The following is a 21,899-nucleotide window of genomic DNA, read 5'->3' on the forward strand; positions in this document are numbered from 1 at the left end:
GACAGTTTATTTCATGTATTTATTTGGTAGTCTGCAGCCTATCTACGTACATTAACATTCCATAAGCCAACAGCCCTATATGGATCCCAGAAGTAATGACGACCCAAGAGCTCATTTAACATCATTACAAAAAAAAGGCACATATGGCCGTTATCAAATGACTACTAATTATCTCAATGTGTGCATCCCAAATGGCACCCTATTCCCTATGTAGTTAACTACTTTTGAAATGTAGTGCACTAAACAGGGAATAGGATGCCATTTGGGATGCCAGACAATCCATTTTCATTTGCTCAGGAATAATTGAAGCAAAACAGCCTTACTCCAGCTTCAGCACAGTAGAATTGGTCACAATTATGAATTACAGACATATTGGTGTGTGATGATCAATGCACTGCAAGAAACCCTGAATCAAAAGTGTAAACTCGTCATGATAAGCCTTCATCTAATTGAATAACAATGATACACCCACAATGAATTGGAGGTACCATTGAAAATGATCAAATTCAATCGTCTTTCATTTCAGAAAAAAGGCATAAATCTATAAAACAGAAAGCACAGATATAATAAACTTTGATTCTCACTTTCATTCATAGAAAAATAAAAACTAGAAACCCCTTCATGTGTTTTTTGAACCAGGCCTCTGGCAGTTGGTAAAAGGCTGTTTGAGGTGAGGTGTTAATACTATCTGACAAACTGATAACATATTTCATCCAGTCTGACATTATTAACTAATCAAGATCCATTGTTCCTCCTCCGTGACTTTGGTCGAGCCCGCTGTCATCACGCGTGTGTGTTCCAGTGTGTGTGTTCTCCCGACTCATCACTTTCCCTTCCAGAGATCCGACTCGGGCTGGACCCAGTCCTCTCCCATGATGCTTTGCAGGCGAAAGTCTTGGAAATATTCCAAGAGGTGGCTGCGTCGTGAGAGAGAGAAAAGTGCAATCCGTCAGTTTGGTAACACACACACAATGTGTGAATTTGCGAGATACACGCGCACACACACACATACACAAAGAAACCTGTGAATTTGCATTTAATTTTCTCAGTGTAATAAAACATTGGGCTGACTATTGGAATCTGTCCACTGACAGCTAACACATCTAAGCAATGAATACTTATGCAGTGGTGGAGAGGTGTCTCTGTCCCCCCCCCACACACACACACGCCCCCCCACACACACCACACACACACCACACACACACACACACACCACACACACCACACACACACACACCCACACACACACACACGGAATAGTTATGCTGCAGAGGAGTAGGCTTTATCTCCGTCATTGAAACATATTTTTAAAAGTAGAGTTGGCAGTGTGTGTGTGTGTTTGTATAGAGTTGGCAATGCAGTCTTCTCCTGAAAAATGCTCTGGAAGAGTTTCAGCCTTGAACAATGTGTGTCTTAGGAAGGAAGAGACTGTGTTCTGACTAAAGAAAGGTAGACAGACATGGACCCTCCTTTTCTATAGACAGACATGGACCCTCCTTTTCTATAGACAGACATGGACCCTCCTTTTCTATAGACAGACATGGACCCTCCTTTTCTATAGACAGACATGGACCCTCCTTTTCTATAGACAGACATGGACCCTCCTTTTCTATAGACAGACATGGACCCTCCTTTTCAATAGACAGACATGGACCCTCCTTTTCTATAGACAGACATGGACCCTCCTTTTCAATAGACAGACATGGACCCTCCTTTTCTATAGAGAGTATATACAGTAACTAGAGTCCTCTGACAAAGAAAGGTAGACAGACATGTCTTTATATTTATGTACAGTAGTTACAGAGTCTTCTGACTCAAACTGCGGCTCTGCATCGAAGTGGACGTTGTGGCCCTAAACATATTGATCAATGTTGTAGCAATATTTTGCTCATGACTAATGAGTCATTAGCAACACTTTCACAGTATGTTACATTTATTCAACCAAAAAAAGGCAAGCCGCGAGACAACTGCATACAACCATAATCATCTCACTGATCAGATGGGTCAACACTGTAGGCCTCAATACCATTACTGGTCAGTATTTGATGGGTCAACACTGTAGGCCTCAATACCATTACTGATCAGTATTTGATGGGTCAACACTGTAGGCCTCAATACCATTACTGGTCAGTATTTGATGGGTCAACACTGTAGGCCTCAATACCATTACTGGTCAGTATTTGATGGGTCAACACTGTAGGCCTCAATACCATTACTGATCAGTATTTGATGGGTCAACACTGTAGGCCTCAATACCATTACTGATCAGTATTTGATGGGTCAACACTGTAGGCCTCAATACCATTACTGATCAGTATTTGATGGGTCAACACTGTAGGCCTCAATACCATTACTGGTCAGTATTTGATGGGTCAACACTGTAGGCCTCAATACCATTACTGATCAGTATTTGATGGGTCAACACTGTAGGCCTCAATACCATTACTGATCAGTATTTGATGGGTCAACACTGTAGGCCTCAATACCATTACTGGTCAGTATTTGATGGGTCAACACTGTAGGCCTCAATACCATTACTGATCAGTATTTGATGGGTCAACACTGTAGGCCTCAATACCATTAAAGATCAGCACACACTTGCATACCACTTTAATGAAGCTATGCCTTGAGCATGCCTTTTAAGTAGTATGCTAATGTATTAAAATGTTGCACACCTGAATTGTGCAACATTTGCCCATTATTCTTTTCAAAATTCTTCAAGCTCTATCAAGTTGGTTGTTGATCATTGCTAGACAACCATTTCCACTTCATGCCATAGATTTTCAAGCAGATCACTCAGGAACATTCAATGTCTTCTCGGTAAGCAACTCCAGTGTAGATTTGGCCTTGTGTTTCAGGTTATTGTCCTGCTGAAAGGTGAATTCATCTCACAGTGAAAGCAGACTGAACCAGGTTTTTCTCTAGGATGTTGCCTGTGCTTAGCTCCATTCCATTCATTTTTTATACTTAAAAACTCCCCAGTCCTTAATTAACGATTACAAGCATACCCATAACATGATGCAGCCACCATTATGCTTGAACATATGGAGAGTGGTACTCAGTAATGTGTTGTACTGGATTTGTCCCAAACATAACACTTTGTATTCAAGACAAAAGGTTACTTGCCTAGCCATTATTTTTGCAGTATTACTTTAGTGCCTTGTTGCAAACAGGATGCATATCTTTTTAATAGGTTTTATTCTGTCCAGGCTTCTTTCTTTTCACTGTCATTTAGGTTCGTATTGTGGAGTAACTACAATGCTGTTGATCCATCCTCAGTTTTCTCCAATCACAGCCATTGAACTCTGTAACTGTTTTAAAGTCACTATTGGCCTCATGGTGAAATCCCTGAGCGGTTTCCTTCCTCTCGGGCAACTGAGTAAAACATTTCAAATAAATAAAAATACATAATTCCACTTTTACATTATGGGGTATTGTGTGTAGGCCAGTGACACAAAAACTATATTTAATCAATTTTACATTCAGACTAACAAAACAAAATGTGGAAAAAGTCAAGGACTGTGAATACTTTCTGAAGGCAATAAACATACTCACAAGTTGGGCTTCTGTCCCTCCACTAGGTCAGCCTGGGGGACGGGGTAGAGGGACTCGTAGGTACGCCCCGCCCCGGACCCGTGGATGGCGTACGAGTTCATCTTGTTGACATTAGGAGGGAAGTAGCACCAGGGGAGAAGAGCCTCACCCTCCCACCTGTTTCCTGTGATGGTTGCCGTGAACGACAGGGGCAGTTGTTGCTGGAAATAAAAACAAAACAAATGATTTTAAACCAATCTGAACCATTGATGACTGTATCTGTTGGACCCTTAGATTATTTTTAGGGTAAGTGACGAAATAGAGGTAAGTCTATGTGAATATAACTTGATGAAATATATTGGGGCAGAACTAAATATTTATAAGATATGAGTGTAATACATTGTACTGTTCATTCATTCATTCATCCATTCATTCATCCGTTCATCCATCCATCCATTCATTCATCCATCCATCCATCCACCCATTCGGTCATTCATCCATTCAGTCATTCATCCATTCAGTCGGTCATTCATCCATTCAGTCGGTCATTCATCCATTCAGTCGGTCATTCATCCATTCAGTCAGTCATTCATCCATTCAGTCAGTCATTCATCCATTCAGTCGGTCATTCATCCATTCAGTCGGTCATTCATCCATTCAGTCAGTCATTCATCCATTCAGTTGGTCATTCATCCATTCAGTCGGTCATCCATTCAGTCATTCATCCATTCAGTCGGTCATCCATTCAGTCATTCATCCATTCAGTCATTCATTCATAGGGAGGATGTGATGGTGTTTGCTTACCATGAATGCGTGACCTCTTCCAGAGAGCAGTAACACCAATTGTTGTCCATGTCTGCAACAGAAGAGCAAGAATCAGTGTAGTTGTACTGGAATACCATCAATCAGGTCATCAACTCCTTTAGAAAACGGCTCTACTTACGGACACACTTCCACCTCTAGATAGTTCACAGTAGTACTGTCCAGAAAGAACGCCTCAACCACTGTAGAAAAACAACATAAAATGTGGTATATTATATGCGTTGAAAACCATCTTGTTGTGCCTAGTCGCCTAAAGTAGGATGACTGAAAAAACGTCCACAAACAACATAAAAAATGAGCAAACAACGATACATTCAATATTCAATTCACAATTATTATGGTAGTAATAGTTATGATTATGCAATTACCCCCACGACCAGGACAAACCACCACTGTTCTCTCTCTACCCACCTTCCTAGTCCCAGAGGCCAGGGAAGGACTGACCTGTTCTCTCTCTACCCACCTTCATAGTCCCAGAGGCCAGGGAAGGGCTGTCCTGTTCTCTCTCTACCCACCTTCCTAGTCCCAGAGGCCAGGGAAGGGCTGTCCTGTTCTCTCTCTACCCACCTTCATAGTCCCAGAGGCCAGGGAAGGGCTGGCCTGTTCTCTCTACCTACCTTCATAGTCCCAGAGGCCAGGGAAGGGCTGGCCTGTTCTCTCTCTACCCACCTTCCTAGTCCCAGAGGCCAGGGAAGGGCTGTCCTGTTCTCTCTCTACCCACCTTCATAGTCCCAGAGGCCAGGGAAGGGCTGGCCTGTTCTCTCTACCTACCTTCATAGTCCCAGAGGCCAGGGAAGGGCTGTCCTGTTCTCTCTCTACCCACCTTCATAGTCCCAGAGGCCAGGGAAGGGCTGGCCTGTTCTCTCTCTACCCACCTGTATAGTCCCAGAGGCCAGAGAAGGGCTGTCCTGTTATCACTCTCTCTACCCACCTTCATAGTTCCAGAGTCCAGGGAAGGGCTGTCCTGGAGGGCCGGAGGGACCAGGGGGGTTGTTGAAGAAGGGAGCAGACACCTGCATCTTCATCCCTCCATCCCCGGGAGAAAACGTCACCTTCACAGGGTCATGATCCACAGGAAGGCTGTCCCATGTGGTGCTGATCACAAACTCCATCTCAGTCTGTCAGAGAGAACGATTGTTTATGGGTTTTGCTGTTTTGCATTTCCAATGGGATTAGACTATGCTGTGTAAAGACCCACAGCCTAGTCCCAGATCTGTTTGTGATATCATGTTCATTCCCGGGCTTGACAATGAGTGCAGGAGTTGACAGCAACACCAATACTAGGGAAGTCAAACATTCAGACTGCTGCATAGACACTATGGAGGATAAATGGAACAATGGAGGCTAAATTTAACTATGGAGCTTATTATGTAACTCTGGAGGCTAAATGGAACTCTGGAGGCTAAATGGAACTCTGGAGGCTAAATGGAACTCTGGAGGCTAAATGGAACTCTGGAGGCTAAATTGTGTTCGAGAGCATTTCTTTACTCACTCAAATTGTTATATGAGTGAGAACTAGGTGTAATTGTTGCAATAGCTTAGGATTTTGTCATATAGAATTATTTTATATTGTGCTAACTACCCCTAATGTGGACCGTTTGTATTACTATCTTACACAAGACATGTTTGATATTCATGTTCTGTTGGGTAGAAGTGAGGCCAAATGTAAGATCAGAGACATTTTGATAGATGTGTGGCAGAAGAGATGGGACTCTGAGCACAAGGGCCGGCATTTATATGCCTGCCAAAGAAAGGTCGGTGGACCAAGGTTCAAAGGTCAGATTAGGAAGGAAGAGGTGGTGTTTGCTCGATTTCGCCTACACTGAACTCATCATTACATGGTTGGCAAGCATGCGAACGGTTTGTGTCTGGAGTGTATGGTCGATGAGATGGTGGAGCATGTGTTGTTATACTGTTGTAAGTATGTTGAAGAGAGGGAGAGATTGAAGTGTAAGGTCATTGAGAATGGATGGGGTTGGGGGGGTTTGGGGGATGGTGGAGGGTCTTTTAGAAGTTAGTGGAGCTCTTTTTTTATTTTGTCAGAAGTACTGAGTTAGGTAGCCTAGTGGTTAGAGAGGCAGGTAGCCTAGTGGTTAGAGAGGCAGGTAGCCTAGTGGTTAGAGAGGCAGGTAGCCTAGTGGTTAGAGAGGCAGGTAGCCTAGTGGTTAGAGAGGCAGGTAGCCTAGTGGTTAGAGAGGCAGGTAGCCTAGTGGTTAGAGAGGCAGGTAGCCTAGTGGTTAGAGAGGCAGGTAGCCTAGTGGTTAGAGAGGCAGGTAGCCTAGTGGTTAGAGAGGCAGGTAGCCTAGTGGTTAGAGGGGCAGGTAGCCTAGTGGTTAGAGGGGCAGGTAGCCTAGTGGTTAGAGGGGCAGGTAGCCTAGTGGTTAGAGGGGCAGGTAGCCTAGTGGTTAGAGGGGCAGGTAACCTAGTGGTTAGAGAGGCAGGTAGCCTAGTGGTTAGAGAGGCAGGTAACCTAGTGGTTAGAGAGGCAGGTAGCCTAGTGGTTAGAGAGGCAGGTAGCCTAGTGGTTAGAGAGGCAGGTAGCCTAGTGGTTAGAGGGGCAGGTAGCCTAGTGGTTAGAGGGGCAGGTAGCCTAGTGGTTAGAGGGGCAGGTAGCCTAGTGGTTAGAGGGGCAGGTAACCTAGTGGTTAGAGAGGCAGGTAGCCTAGTGGTTAGAGAGGCAGGTAACCTAGTGGTTAGAGAGGCAGGTAGCCTAGTGGTTAGAGGGGCAGGTAGCCTAGTGGTTAGAGGGGCAGGTAGCCTAGTGGTTAGAGAGGCAGGTAGCCTAGTGGTTAGAGAGGCAGGTAGCCTAGTGGTTAGAGAGGCAGGTAGCCTCGTGGTTAGAGAGGCAGGTAGCCTAGTGGTTAGAGGGGCAGGTAGCCTAGTGGTTAGAGAGGCAGGTAGCCTAGTGGTTAGAGAGGCAGGTAGCCAAGTGGTTAGAGAGGCAGGTAGCCTAGTGGTTAGAGGGGCAGGTAGCCTAGTGGTTAGAGAGGCAGGTAGCCTCGTGGTTAGAGCGTTGGGCTAGTAACTGAAGGGTTGCTGGATCAAATCCCCGAGCTGACAAAGTAAAAATCTGTTGTTCTGCCCCTGAACAAGGCAGTTAATCCACTGTTTCTAGGCTGTCATTGTAAATACAAATTTGTTCTTAAGTGACTTACCTAGTTAAATAAAGCATAAAAACATATATTTGTTTTAAAGGTAGGATTTAGAAATGTGGATCAAACCGTGATTAGGCACAGTAGGTGGCGGCATGCACCTTAAACGTTTGTTTGTGGACCGCCATTATATCATAGAAGAAGAAGTAAACCCCACAGACAGAACAATGAGACATTTCACCGATGTATAAACGTGAAGCATCCGGTTGGCATTTCCACTCACCTCCAAATGGAAGCCCAGTGTCCGGAATACCGGCAATGGGAGAAGAGTGCGCAAGATGGATTTTGGCCGACATTCTGCTAAGTTTCTCATTGATGGAACATTTGATCTAAATACGTTTTTTTTGTTTCCAAAAATAAAATCTGTTTCGAACAGAGTGGACTTAGTTTTGTAGACTTTACCCTTTGCCAAGGTTTTTGAAAATTGCGTTGTTTAAAGAGTGCAAAGTAGGCGTTCCCTAACGAAAATATGCTAGAACGCGGCAGTAGGCTCTCTCTAGTTCGTGCTTTGCTCCGTCCACCTCCTTGCTGTGATTCATTTGCTCCCATTGGAAACGACAGGCTGTTGTCTATCTTGGGTTAGTTATACAAATAGTTGTAAACACTGTCGCACAAGGAGATTAGTTCATACATGGCTACTACATGTTCTCATCTATCGACAGGTCTATGTAGTATACCCAAGTTCGTTTTGGTTTGTCTTTTAGAAGAGAGCAAACGTTACATGTCGCCGCTGTTATTGTCCCGTTCCATTGATTTCTATACAATATCGAGTGATTAATTTGCGCGCATTATTGATTACAGTAGAACAAGCTAATCAATTCTAGTTTAGAATGGCCGTTTGGTAAATGTTGTCGTGTGCAGTTTATAATGTACTAATTTAGCTAAATATAGGTGTGACACGTGTGTAGGGAGTGTTTTTTTTATGTTTGGTCTTCAAATATCACAAACAATTTCAACATATCATGATTATTATTTTGGAAATGTAATAAACGGGTGTTTTGACACTGGGCTATGAATCTAACATCGATGACAACAGGGGCATATTCATCACGCCAATTCTGTTGCAAAACGTTTCTTAAATGGAACGAAACGGAGGGATGAATTTGTCCAATATAAACTGTCGTTCAACTTTGGGAAATGAGTACACCCCTGTTTGCTTCCGTTTGGTTCTTAAACTGTAAATAGTTTGCGTAATGAATACATCCCTTGAAACGTCAACATAATTTCCAATTTATGATTTACGAATAAATTATACTTGTAACATTTCCAACAGGATTGTAATTAATCAAGTAAAAACTACTGAATGAGTACAAAAACGTGCTTCGATTTATTGATTTTGATGACACTACATGAAATATTATTGCCTACTAATACGTCTGAGACCAGGCTACAATGAACCTGCCCTGCACACTGGTGCCAGCATGGTAGACCAAGAGCAGTGTTATTTGTAGTAGCCGCATAAGTATGGCACAATGCAGTAATTTGGAAAACATAAAACTTGTACTAAACTTACCATTTTAAGTTCTGCGCATGTAAGTACATAGATGAAGACAACCGCTTTTAGCGACACCGATGTCCACGATCGGTGCATCATGACTGATAGGAAGGCTAACGTTACTTACTTTGTAAGAGGATGAATCCAGTTGCGCGCTGGTGTGATGGCTATATATTTAGCTTGTTATCAAAATACATACAGTAGCTCATGCCAAAGAGATAAGGCACTTTCTATGGAGTATCAACTTCCTGGTATGATCATATGATGATATATCTTCCCTATCAGATGTTCTTGGGTGGAATAATTACGGAATAGGTGGCACGCAACCCAGTACAACAGTCTCGAAGTACATTTGTTTACATATTGAAATGGCGTTTCATATCTAATCTAGAACTGATTGATGCCAGGTTTAAACTGTGTTCCATGAAATAGGTGGAACTATTTGTATGTTTCTAATGTATGGGGGCAGAATAGGCGGTTGCACTTCTTTTTTGTGATTGGTTTTTCAGACGTGCCCTTCTTTAAATCGACGGCGGAAGGATTATCGAGAAATTAAAAGGTTAGTTTAATTAGTTTGCTTTGGTGTAAAGTTGGAATTGCACATAGCACAATTAATCGTATAGCTTGTAGCCAACATTATTTGGTCAGATTACGTGATATCTGCAAGCGAAAAGCTGTTTTTACCCATCGAAATGTTTGTCGCTCACACGATAACACACAGCAGTCAGTGCCTGCTGACTCGAAATGTGTTTAGCTAGTTACTGTGGCTTGTTAGTTACGCCTAGTAACCCGCCAGCTATCAGTAAACATTAAATAACATCGTTGTTTTTCAGGGTCATGACAAGGGCTCGCCCAGTAAATCAACTATCTTATTCCCCGAATCTTTTGAAAACCACCTGTTGATTGTACACGCCAGTGTTGTGTTTGTAGCAAGCTTGTGGCGTAACTAGCAAGACAGAGGGCATATATGGTATACGGTAGCTATAGCTAGCTATCTAGCTCTTGTTAAGTAATATGTGCGGTCTTTTCTTGTACAGATTCATTGCAAGATGTCCACTGAAGTCGAGTTTTTGCGTGATCAAGGTTAATTGGTTATTCCCTGAATACTAGTTACTAGTCTTGTTGTCATATCCATTCTAGCCATAGCCTACCTGTGATGCAACCAGGAGACTTTTGAAAGAGTCCAGCACAATGTCAAAATTCTCCTGGTTGCATTGCAGCTAGCCACAGCCATACCCTTTTCATAAGCTTTGCATATTATATATACATGTCATTGTTATTGTTTAGCATCTGATTTCATACTGCATTTATCATTGCAGTCCAAAGGCTGAACTCTGCCTTGAGTCACTATCAGGATAGGCACCGCTCTCAAGCCACATCAGCACCACAGGTACTGTAAGGTGTGAAAGGGTTTTGCTGTGATATAGCAATAGTCTATCATTAATCAGTTGTAGACGACACTGCTCAGTGCCAAAAAGATAAACCAATGTTCATTAGCAATGGTCAAACATTAGCTGGTAGCCTAAACTGCAAACCAGTGGTGTAAAATTACTAAAGTATATTTACTTAAGTCGTTTTTTTGGGTATCTGTACTTTACTGTTTCTTTTTTTACTACTTTTACTTTACTACATTCCTAAAGAAAATAATGTACTTTTTACTCCATACATTTTCCCTGACACCCAAAAGTACTCGTTACATTTTGAATGCTTAGTAGCACAGGAAAATGGTCCAATTCACACACTTCTCAAGAGAACATCCCTGGTCATCCCTGCTGCCTCTGATCTGGTGGACTCACTCAACACACATGCTTCGTTTGTAAATGATGTCTGAGTGTTGCAGCGTGACCCTGGCTATCCGTAAATTTAAAGTATTATTTTACCGGGTGACTCACTTTTACTTGAGTCATTTTTCTATTAAGGTATCTTTACTTTTACAATTGGGTACTTTTTCCACCCCTGCTGCACACTGCCAAAAAGATAAAGCACAAAATATGGCCTAGATAATAAAATCCATTAGATTTTGAGTATGAGTTATACTAGGAGGAGTCAGACCTGAGAGCTTTCTAAATGGTCTGTTTCTGCAGGGTGAAGAGGAGACACACACAGAGACCTCAGCCCCCTGGCTGTCAGACCAGAGGTAAGAGAGGAACAACTGAGCCCCGCTGTCACCCGACACTGACATGGCCCTCTTTAGGAACCGAAGCCTATGTCTGTCCCCTAAATGGCACCCTATTCACAAAATAGTGCACTACTTTTCATCAGTGGGCTGCCCATAGGGTTCTGGCCAGAAGTCGTGGAGTAGGGTGTCATACGGAACACAGCCCATGTTCCAGGCTCTTAAAGGTTGTGTTTTGCTGAGGGTTGGCTACCTGTTTCACCACCAGTCTGAAGTAAAGACCAAGGGTCAAAACCAAGATTGACACGACAACAAAATGTCCACTTTTTTCTTCTTGTCACTGCCCTCTTCTTCTAATGATGAGAACAAACAAAAAGATGTCAATGCTGATGATCAGTGTTTTTACTGTTGCAACACTTGACTGTGTATGTTGCGGCTACATATAGTCCAATTTCATTGGACATGGAAGACATCTCTCACCATCCCATCTGGAGACTTTCTACACCCATCTTGCAAAATATGTCGAGCTCAGATCTACAGCACATTCAGATGGAAAGTTAAAATATGATAAACCTCATAACAACAAGTGATACCTGTTCCTAAGACTAGACGTAATAGACAATCACCTGTACTGACCAGGAGACCTTTGAATCTCTAATGTAACAGCGGAGATGTTTTCTCTGTTATCCAGCTACATCTTTATCACAGTTTAAGGGTGATGTTTAAACTCTTGACTGGAAGAAAACCATCAAGTTAAGTTGGTCTATAACTGTTTACATCAGCAGGACTAGTGTTAGCGAAGTTGATGTTTTTGTTGCAAGTTCCTCGGCCATGTGCCTATTCACAATCACAACAGTTTTTAGAAACGTTGTTGTTTATTTGGTGGGTCACTAGACGACATGAACTATTTGAGTCTGAATATCTATATTTGAAAAATGATACAGGTCGGTAGTGTTAAATTAAATATGAAATAAAAAGTTTACTAACAATGACTGTGATTTTTGGTTTTCTTACCCACCTTAGTTGAATGCATTGACTAAGTTGCTCTGGATAAGTGTTTGACAAATAAGCAATAGGTCATTCCAGTCAAATATAGGTGATTCCAGTATTGTGGTTGTGTTCCAGTCTGATGAAGGTGATTCCAGTATTGTGGTTGTGTTCCAGTCTGATGAAGGTGATTCCAGTATTGTGGTTGTGTTCCAGTCTGATGAAGGTGATTCCAGTATTGTGGTTGTGTTCCAGTCTGATGAAGGTGATTCCAGTATTGTGGTTGTGTTCCAGTCTGATGAAGGTAATTCCAGTGTTGTGGTTGTGTTCCAGTCTGATGAAGGTGATTCCAGTATTGTGGTTGTGTTCCAGTCTGATGAAGGTGATTCCAGTGTTGTGGTTGTGTTCCAGTCTGATGAAGGTGTCTCCAGTGTTGTGGTTGTGTTCCAGTCTGATGAAGGTGATTCCAGTATTGTGGTTGTGTTCCAGTCTGATGAAGGTGATTCCAGTGTTGTGGTTGTGTTCCAGTCTGATGAAGGTGATTCCAGTATTGTGGTTGTGTTCCAGTCTGATGAAGGTGATTCCAGTATTGTGGTTGTGTTCCAGTCTGATGAAGGTGATTCCAGTATTGTGGTTGTGTTCCAGTCTGATGAAGGTGATTCCAGTATTGTGGTTGTGTTCCAGTCTGATGAAGGTGATTCCAGTGTTGTGGTTGTGTTCCAGTCTGATGAAGGTGATTCCAGTATTGTGGTTGTGTTCCAGTCTGATGAAGGTAATTCCAGTGTTGTGGTTGTGTTCCAGTCTGATGAAGGTGATTCCAGTATTGTGGTTGTGTTCCAGTCTGATGAAGGTAATTCCAGTATTGTGGTTGTGTTCCAGTCTGATGAAGGTGATTCCAGTGTTGTGGTTGTGTTCCAGTCTGATGAAGGTGATTCCAGTATTGTGGTTGTGTTCCAGTCTGATGAAGGTGATTCCAGTATTGTGGTTGTGTTCCAGTCTGATGAAGGTGATTCCAGTATTGTGGTTGTGTTCCAGTCTGATGAAGGTGATTCCAGTATTGTGGTTGTGTTCCAGTCTGATGTAGGTGATTCCAGTATTGTGGTTGTGTTCCAGTCTGATGAAGGTGATTCCAGTATTGTGGTTGTGTTCCAGTCTGATGAAGGTGATTCCAGTATTGTGGTTGTGTTCCAGTCTGATGAAGGTGATTCCAGTGTTGTGGTTGTGTTCCAGTCTGATGAAGGTGATTCCAGTATTGTGGTTGTGTTCCAGTCTGATGAAGGTAATTCCAGTGTTGTGGTTGTGTTCCAGTCTGATGAAGGTGATTCCAGTATTGTGGTTGTGTTCCAGTCTGATGAAGGTAATTCCAGTATTGTGGTTGTGTTCCAGTCTGATGAAGGTAATTCCAGTATTGTGGTTGTGTTCCAGTCTGATGAAGGTGATTCCAGTGTTGTGGTTGTGTTCCAGTCTGATGAAGGTGATTCCAGTATTGTGGTTGTGTTCCAGTCTGATGAAGGTGATTCCAGTGTTGTGGTTGTGTTCCAGTCTGATGAAGGTGATTCCAGTGTTGTGGTTGTGTTCCAGTCTGATGAAGGTGATTCCAGTGTTGTGGTTGTGTTCCAGTCTGATGAAGGTGATTCCAGTGTTGTGGTTGTGTTCCAGTCTGATGAAGGTGATTCCAGTATTGTGGTTGTGTTCCAGTCTGATGAAGGTGGTTCCAGTATTGTGCTTTGTGGATGTGTTCCAGTATAATGGCTCCTCTCCTATCAGAGTATGACCGTCACATGGATGACATGACTGAACAACTGCAGAGCTACCAGGTGAACATTTGTCCAAATTATCGCTGTTCTGTTTGTTCATTCATCTTTTGGAGTTTGACTACAATAAAATGAAAGGATTGTGCTTTACAATGGAGATATTTTATGATTGTCTACGATATATTTCCAAAGTGACGGACATTTAATCTTTACCTCACACTTTGAACTCCAAGATGCAGATGACTGCCATCAGACTGAAGCTGGACACGGTGGTCAAGGAGAATGAACGGTACTGTTTAAACTTCAGTGCTCAGACCACAGCCTGTTGGTCCCTTTTTACATCAATGAGGGAACTTAATGCTGTGTGTGTTGCCATCTCCCGTCCAGGCTGCATGCCGAGCTGAGGGAGTCCGTAGAGAGGCAGCTGCAGACCCTCCCAGTCAGTACAGGACCAGGGGTGGAGGGGGACACACTGGGGGACGAGGGGCTCATCAGCAACCTTCGAGAACAGATCCAGCTCTCTGTACAGGTTAGTCTAAACACCTCCACGTGTGTGGGATGATATGACGCGTGTGTGTGGGATGATATGACGCGTGTGTGTGGGACGATATGACGCATGTGTGTGGGACGATATGGCATGTGTGTGTTACCTGCATTATATTACACCCTACTGTAAGGCTCTCTGGATTAGAGGAGAGGTCGAACGATTATGATTTTTCAACGCCGATACCGATTATTGGAGGACCAAAAAAAGCCGATGCCGATTAATCAGCCGATTTTAAAATACTTTTATTTATATATACACACACAACACACAAATAAATAATTTTATTATGATATTTTATTTATATATATATATCTCTATCATAATAATAAAATAAAATATCATAATAATACAATTATTAATTTATTTGTAATAATGACAATTACAACAATACTGAATGAACACTTATTTGAACTTAATATAATACATCAATAAAATCAATTTAGCCTCAAATAAATAATGAAACATGTTCAATTTGGTTTAAATAATGCAAAAACAAAGTGTTGGAGAAGAAAGTAAAAGTGCACTATGTTCCATGTAAAAAAAGCTAACGATTAAGTGCCTTGCTCAGAACATGAGAACATATGAAAGCTGATGGTTCCTTTTAACATGAGTCTTCAATATTCCCAGGTAAGAAGTTTTAGGTTGTAGTTATTATAGGAATTATAGGACTATTTCTCTCTATAAGATGTGTATTTCATATACCTTTGACTATTGGATGTTCTTATAGACACTTTAGTATTGCCAGTGTAACAGTATAGCTTCCGTCCCTCTCCTCGCTCCTACCTGGGCTCGAACCAGGAACACATCGACAACAGCCACACTCGAAGCAGCGTTACCCATGCAGAGCAAGGGGACCAACTACTCCAAGTCTCAGAACGAGTGACGTTTGAAACGCTATTAGCGCGCACCCGCTAACTAGCTAGCCATTTCACATCGGTTACACCAGCCTAATCTTGGGAGTTGATAGGCTTGAAGTCATAAACAGCGCAATGCTTGAAGCTGCTGTCAAAACGCACGAAAGTGCTGTTTGAATGAATGCTTACGAGCCTGCTGGTGCCTACCACCGCTCAGTCAGACTGTTTTATCAAATCATAGACTTCATTATAATATAATAAACACACAGAAATACGAGCCTTAGGTCATTAATATGGTCGAATCCAGAAACTATCATCTCGAAAACAAAACATTTTTTCTTTCAGTGAAATACGGAACCGTTCCATATTTTATCAAACGGGTGGCATCCCTAAGTCTAACTATTCCTGTTACATTGCACAACCTTCAATGTTATGTCATAATTACGTAAAATTCTGGCAAATTAGTTCGCAACGAGCCAGGCGGCCCAAACTGTTGCATATACCCTGACTCTGCGTGCAATGAACGCAAGAGAAGTGACACAATTTCACCTGGTTAATATTGCCTGCTAACCTGGATTTCTTTTAGCTAAATATGCCGGTTTAAAAATATATTCTTCTGTGTATTGATTTTAAGAAAGGCATTGATATTTATGGTTAGGTTCAGTCGTGCAACGATTATGCTTTTTTCGCAAATGCGCTTTTGTTAAATCATCCCCCGTTTGCCGAAGTTGGCTGTCTTTATTAGGAAGAAATAGTCTTCACACTGCATATACCCTGACTCTGTTGCAAGAGGTGACACATTTTCCCTAGTTCAAAGAAATTCATGTTAGCAGGCAATATTAACTAAATATGCAGGTTTAAAAATATATACTTGTGTATTGATTTTAAGAAAGACATTGATGTTTATGGTTAGGTACACATTGGAGCAACGACAGTCCTTTTTCTCGAATGCGCACCGCATCGATTATATGCAACGCAGGACAGGCTAGATAAACTAGTAATATCATCAACCATGTGTAGTTAACTAGTGATATTGATTGATTGTTTTTTATAAGATAAGTTTAATGCTAGCTGGTAACTTACCTTGGCTTCTTACTGCATTCGCGTAACAGGCAGGCTCCTCGTGGAGTGCAATGTAAAGCAGGTGGTTAGAGCGTTGGACTAGTTAAGCGTAAGGTTGCAAGATTGAATCCCCGAGCTGACAAGGTAAATATCTGTCATTCTGCCCCTGAACAAGGCATGTAACCCACCGTTCCTAGGCCGTCATTGAAAATAAGAATGTGTTCTTAACTGACTTGCCTAGTTAAATAAAGGTGTAAAAAAAAAAAAAAAAAACGATTACCGATTGTTATGAAAACTTGAAATCGGCCCTAATTACTCGGCCATTCCGATTAATCGGTCGACCTCTACTCTGGATGAGACCATATGCTGAGTGACTAAAATGTAGCGTGTATATATTGAAGTGTGTATATATTGAAGTGTGTATATATTGAAGTGTGTATATATTGAAGTGTGTGTGTGTAGGAGCGAGACCAGGCCATGGAGCTGTGGCAGGCCTCAGCCCAGGAGCTGGACCGTTTACAGCAGCTCTACCAGATAACCACTTCTGACGGACAGCTCCATGTTGCCGAGCAACAGCGCCTCAAGGTAGACCTTCTCCCAGTTTGGCCCCCAGAGGGCAGCGATGTTATGGATTTCATCCCTCTCCCATTGAGATCAATGAGTGTAGCTGATCATTGCCGGTTCTAAACCTATGTAATGCTAGAAGTTAGTACATGCTTAGAGTTTTACGTTGTGTCTGTGGTTCAGATTAATTCAATGTCGTTGGCTAAGAGGAAGCATTTTGAGGGTAGTTGTCATTAACCCCGCCCCTTTATTATTTTTGTCATAGGATCAACTGATCCAATTCCAGCAGCACATCCAGAAACTCCAAGTCACCAATCAGAAACTGGAATCTGTAAGTTGCAGCCAATCATTAGGTCACATATATGTGTGTGTAACGTTATAATAGTGTTTCCGATATAGAATGCAGAATATTGGGTCATTGGTAAATAATGAATCTGATTTACACATGACGAGAACACACCAAACACTGACTAGACCAGTCAGTCAGTCAGTCAGTCAGTCAGTCAGTCAGTCAGTCAGTGGGGCTTAATGCTTGCAGACAGGAAGGAGCCTAATCCATTTGCTCTCCCAGCTTTGTCCCGTGCTTGTTACACACTATCATTCTGACTTCCTTACTCACTTGCCCGCTAACTGGCTTTTCTAGATCGACTGTTACGACAGAGACTTGCCTGTAAACTAATATGACAGTACAGGTTTACCTCACACACACACTTGCCTTCTGCTTCTGGAGAGTAATGTATCCATCTTATACATTTTTAATGAGGAGTGAGGCAAGGGCTTTCCTCTGTTTCTGTCTACCAGTTAGTGCTTCTGTATTGTAGTGTGAGGACTGAGGAGTTGTGTGTGAGATGTGGTGTTTGTGAGAAGTTCTGTGTGTGTGTGTGTACTGAAGCCATCATGCCTCACCGGCGCGCGTGTCTCTCGTGCCACACTCAGACCAACCAGCAGTTCCTGAAGACGCTGACAGAACAGAGCACTGAGATGGAGGAGCTACGCAACCAGCTCAGGTACACACTACTACAGTTTCAAAATGGCTGCCAATCGTCCCCACTACAGATTACTGCAGATCCAGAATGGCCGCCATTCGTCTCCAGTACAAACTACTGCAGATCCAAAATGGCCTCCTACATTGAGATCCAAAATGGCTCTCAGGAATGTAGCTCTTCAGCTGCTGCACAGCTCAGGCAGTGCTCCTGCAGAGAGCAGGGTTTATTTGTTTCTCTCTTTCCACTCCTGCTGCAGATCGGCCAAAGCAGATCTGAGGATGGCCACAGCCAAGGTGGAGGAGATGACCAAGCTGATGCAGAACATCCAGGACCAGATACAGAGACGGGTAGGGAAACAATAGGGCTTATAGTTCTCGACCGTAGTTTACCATAGCAGAATATAACCTCAGTCCCTTTATTGTGTGTGTAGGAGGACGATGCAGCAGAGGCTCATGGTAGGGAGGAGGCCTCAGATCGAAGACTCCACCATCTCCAGTCAGCCCTCAGTCAGCTGGAGGCCAGGTGAAACACACCTGTAATCCTCACTTCAGTTCCTCTTCCGGACTCTTCCACAGGAGGCTGAGTGCATCTCGCTTCAATTCCTTCTACTTTTTCCTTTTGATAAACTCTTTCTGTCCCCATCTGTCTCCTGCAGGTTGAAGGCAGCTAGTCAGGAGGCAGAGAGTGTACGCAGGGAGCAGGTGGTGTGGGAGAGGCAGGTGGGCAACACTTTAGTTTTTGGCATCCATATTTTAACAAGTATCTACAAGGTCATGTAGCTAAATAGCGCGGTGAATAACGAGGTGTACCCGTCAGGTGGGGGAGTTGCAGGTGCGCTGTGCCTCTCTGGAGGAGGAGCGCTACGAGGCCTTCTCCAAGGTCAGAGACTCCATCCAGCTGGCTGAGGAGGCCTCTCTACAGAAGGACCAGGTACATACAGTCTTCTACTGCTACGGTCTGCTTCTCTGGACACAATCTAACCTCTCTCTGTCTCACCAGGTCAGACAACCCCCTCTCTACCCCTTCCTTCACACACTTCACTCCCCTCTTTGTCTGGTCAGAGACTGTCTGTCATTTAGCATAACTCTGGTGATGATGATGGTATGCATCTCTGTCCTGTCAGAGACTGTCTGTCATTCAGCATAACTCTGGTGATGGTATGTATCTCTGTCTGGTCAGAGACTGTCTGTCATTTAGCATAACTCTGGTGATGATGATGGAATGCATCTCTGTCCTGTCAGAGACTGTCTGTCATTCAGCATAACTCTGGTGATGATGGTGTTATGTATCTCCCTATCAGGCCCTGTTGAGAGAGAAACAGAAATCTGAGGAGCTGGACAAGATGAATGAAGCCATCAGACAACTGATCCAGGATGCTGCCATACGCACCAGGAAAGAGGTGAGTCTCAACTCCTTTTTCAAAATGCTAACCCTAGTCCTCACCTGCAACTGTACCCTAACCCTAGTCCTCACCTGCAACTGTACCCTAACTCTAGTCCTCACCTCCATATGTACCCTAACCCTAGTCCTCACCTCCATATGTACCCTAACCCTAGTCCTCATCTCCATATGTACCCTAACCATAGTCCTCACTTCCAACTGTACCCTAACCCTAGTTCTCACCTGCAACTGTACCCTAACCCTAGTTCTCACCTGCAACTGTACCCTAACCCTAGTTCTCACCTGCAACTGTACCCTAACCCTAGTTCTCAACTCCATATGTACCCTAACCCTAGTCCTCACCTCCATATGTACCCTAACCCTAGTCATTACCTCCATATGTACCCTAACCCTAGTCCTCACCTCCATATGTACCCTAACCCTAGTCCTCACCTCCATATGTACCCTAACCCTAATCCTCACCTCCATATGTACCCTAGTCCTCACCTCCAACTGTACCCTAACCCTAGTCCTCACCTCCAGCTGTACACTAGTCCTCACTTCCAGCTGTACACTAGTCCTCACTTCCAGCTGTACCCTAGTCCTCACTTCCAGCTGTACCCTAGTCCTCACTTCCAGCTGTACCCTAGTCCTCACTTCCAGCTGTACCCTAGTCCTCACTTCCAACTGTACCCTAGTCCTCACTTCCAACTGTACCCTAGTCCTCACTTCCAACTGTACCCTAGTCCTCACTTCCAACTGTACCCTAGTCCTCACTTCCAACTGTACCCTAGTCCTCACTTCCAACTGTACCCTAGTCCTCACTTCCAACTGTACCCTAGTCCTCACTTCCAACTGTACCCTAGTCCTCACTTCCAACTGTACCCTAACCCTAGTCCTCACTTCCATATGTACCCTAACTCTAGTCCTCACCTCCAGCTGTACCCTAGTCCTCACTTCCAACTGTACCCTAACCCTAGTCCTCACTTCCAACTGTACCCTAACCCTAGTCCTCACCTCCAGCTGTACCCTAGTCCTCACTTCCATATGTACCCTAACTCTAGTCCTCACCTCCAGCTGTACCCTAGTCCTCACTTCCAACTGTACCCTAACCCTAGTCCTCACCTCCAGCTGTACCCTAGTCCTCACTTCCATATGTACCCTAACCCTAGTCCTCACTTCCAACTGTACCCTAACCCTAGTCCTCACTTCCAACTGTACCCTAACCCTAGTCCTCACTTCCAACTGTACCCTAACCCTAGTCCTCACCTCCAACTGTACCCTAACCCTAGTCCTCACCTCCAACTGTACCCTAGTCCTCACTTCCATATGTACCCTAACCCTCACTTCCAACTGTACCCTAACCCTCACTTCCAACTGTACCCTAACCCTAGTCCTCACTTCCAACTGTACCCTAACCCTAGTCCTCACCTCCAACTGTACCCTAACCCTAGTCCCGGCGTCCTGAGCATCCCTCTCTAACCCTAGTCCTGGCGTCCTGAGCCACCCTCTCTAACCATAGTGTTTCATTATCTCCAATACATCACCAGTACACTACTACCTTAACCTGTTAGGCAGCTTCCTCCTGACCACGTTGTCTCTTGATGCTGTGTTCTCGGTAGAGGAACAGAGCTGCTTCCTCCTGACCACGTTGTCTCTTGATGTTGTGTTCTCTGTAGAGGAACGGAGCTGCTTCCTCCTGACCACGTTGTCTCTTGATGCTGTGTTCTCGGTAGAGGAACGGAGCTGCTTCCTCCTGACCACGTTGTCTCTTGATGTTGTGTTCTCGGTAGAGGAACGGAGCTGCTTCCTCCTGACCACGTTGTCTCTTGATGCTGTGTTCTCGGTAGAGGAACGGAGCTGCTTCCTCCTGACCACGTTGTCTCTTGATGCTGTGTTCTCGGTAGAGGAACGGGGAAGACCATAAGGACACTGCTGACCTATAAAATGACTAATCTAAATCGAAAACTGGCCCTTACTCTAGCCATAACCAAACCCTTAACCCTAACCTAATTTTAACCAATTCTGAAATGATCTGTTTGCAGCTCAGCAGTGTCCGTATAGTTTTTTTCCTTGAGAAACTCACTGACCTAACTTCTCTGCCTGGCTCTTAACCAGGGAGGGACTGTGATTACCATTCTATTAAAGGCTCTTGATTTAAGATCTAACTCCCCAAGCCTGTTAATGTTAGCCTTCACCAGGCTGTCAGACACAGGTCTAAATCTAGACGTGTCTGGACACTGAAATAGCATAGACTCACAAGCTGCAGTGTGCATTTCAATGTGGTGAAACAAGGGGTGCATCTCTCTGCATTTCCCTTTGAAAAGCGTGACTTACAGAATATAATTGTTTTGTGTAGTGACAGTATACATCCCACATGCTACCTGCTCAATCTGTTGTTCCTTCAGGTGTTATTGACTAGTTCTGGATTGTGTTTCTTTCAGGTGGAGAATGTGCGTAAACAGTGCAACTCACAGATCCATCGGATGGCTGAGGAGTTGTCAGCTCTACAACTGGAGTGTGCAGATAAAGAGTCTCAGATGGAGAGGTCCCTGAGAGAGATGAGGGCAGTGGAGGAGGAACTGGAGAAGGTGAGGAGGGCAGTGGAGGAGGTGAGGAGGGGGAGTGGAGGAGGAACTGGAGAAG

At 43.7% G+C, this 21,899-nt stretch overlaps 2 protein-coding genes across 9 annotated transcripts in view; one reads left to right on the plus strand and one right to left on the minus strand.

The window, feature by feature from the left end:
* LOC145878599 (UPF0462 protein C4orf33 homolog) lies at positions 1 to 9,418 on the minus strand. 2 transcript variants are annotated; one of them, XM_082974075.1, is made up of 6 exons: positions 9,131 to 9,418; positions 5,288 to 5,474; positions 4,478 to 4,538; positions 4,339 to 4,390; positions 3,556 to 3,755; positions 1 to 917 (listed from the first exon to the last, which is right to left on the minus strand). In XM_082974075.1, exons 2-6 carry the CDS (start codon positions 5,466 to 5,468, stop codon positions 824 to 826), a joined length of 588 nt encoding a protein of 195 aa, XP_082830201.1. In that variant the 5' UTR covers positions 5,469 to 5,474; positions 9,131 to 9,418; the 3' UTR covers positions 1 to 823. The 2 variants fall into 2 exon arrangements, with proteins under 2 accessions (XP_082830201.1, XP_082830200.1); XM_082974074.1 differs by having other exon boundaries at positions 9,022 to 9,152.
* The window catches only part of LOC123739328 (sodium channel and clathrin linker 1), a 20,122-nt gene continuing 7,516 nt past the window's right edge, over positions 9,294 to 21,899 (plus strand). For 2 of the 7 annotated variants that reach the window (XM_082974067.1, XM_082974073.1), the window contains exons 1-16: positions 9,294 to 9,562; positions 10,041 to 10,086; positions 10,323 to 10,393; positions 11,088 to 11,140; positions 13,851 to 13,923; positions 14,094 to 14,149; positions 14,248 to 14,389; positions 16,786 to 16,908; positions 17,153 to 17,218; positions 17,824 to 17,894; positions 18,130 to 18,220; positions 18,304 to 18,395; positions 18,529 to 18,592; positions 18,690 to 18,803; positions 19,174 to 19,272; positions 21,698 to 21,844. In XM_082974067.1, the coding sequence (XP_082830193.1) occupies positions 10,053 to 10,086; positions 10,323 to 10,393; positions 11,088 to 11,140; positions 13,851 to 13,923; positions 14,094 to 14,149; positions 14,248 to 14,389; positions 16,786 to 16,908; positions 17,153 to 17,218; positions 17,824 to 17,894; positions 18,130 to 18,220; positions 18,304 to 18,395; positions 18,529 to 18,592; positions 18,690 to 18,803; positions 19,174 to 19,272; positions 21,698 to 21,844 (1,296 nt within the window). In that variant the 5' untranslated portion in view covers positions 9,294 to 9,562; positions 10,041 to 10,052. Of the gene's footprint in view, positions 9,563 to 10,040; positions 10,087 to 10,322; positions 10,394 to 11,087; positions 11,141 to 13,804; positions 13,924 to 14,093; positions 14,150 to 14,247; positions 14,390 to 16,785; positions 16,909 to 17,152; positions 17,219 to 17,823; positions 17,895 to 18,129; positions 18,221 to 18,303; positions 18,396 to 18,528; positions 18,593 to 18,689; positions 18,804 to 19,173; positions 19,273 to 21,697; positions 21,845 to 21,899 lie in introns of all 7 variants that reach the window. The other 5 variants (XM_082974068.1, XM_082974070.1, XM_082974072.1 and 2 more) reach the window with 5 other exon arrangements.

The sequence above is a fragment of the Salmo salar genome, chromosome 04 (assembly GCF_965601325.2).
Source record: "Salmo salar chromosome 04, fSalSal1, whole genome shotgun sequence".
Lineage (NCBI taxonomy): Eukaryota > Metazoa > Chordata > Actinopteri > Salmoniformes > Salmonidae > Salmo > Salmo salar.

Excerpts from the sequence above, each read along its gene's own strand:
- LOC145878599 (XM_082974074.1), bottom strand. The coding sequence starts at position 9,102 with ATGATGCACCGATCGTGGACATCGGTGTCGCTAAAAGCGGTTGTCTTC. Across the intron at positions 4,391-4,477 it reads CTAGAGGTGGAAGTGTGTCC|ACATGGACAACAATTGGTGT; the intron begins GTAAGTAGAGCC and ends CTTCTGTTGCAG. Across the intron at positions 3,756-4,338 it reads GAAGAGGTCACGCATTCATG|CAACAACTGCCCCTGTCGTT; the intron begins GTAAGCAAACAC and ends TTTTATTTCCAG.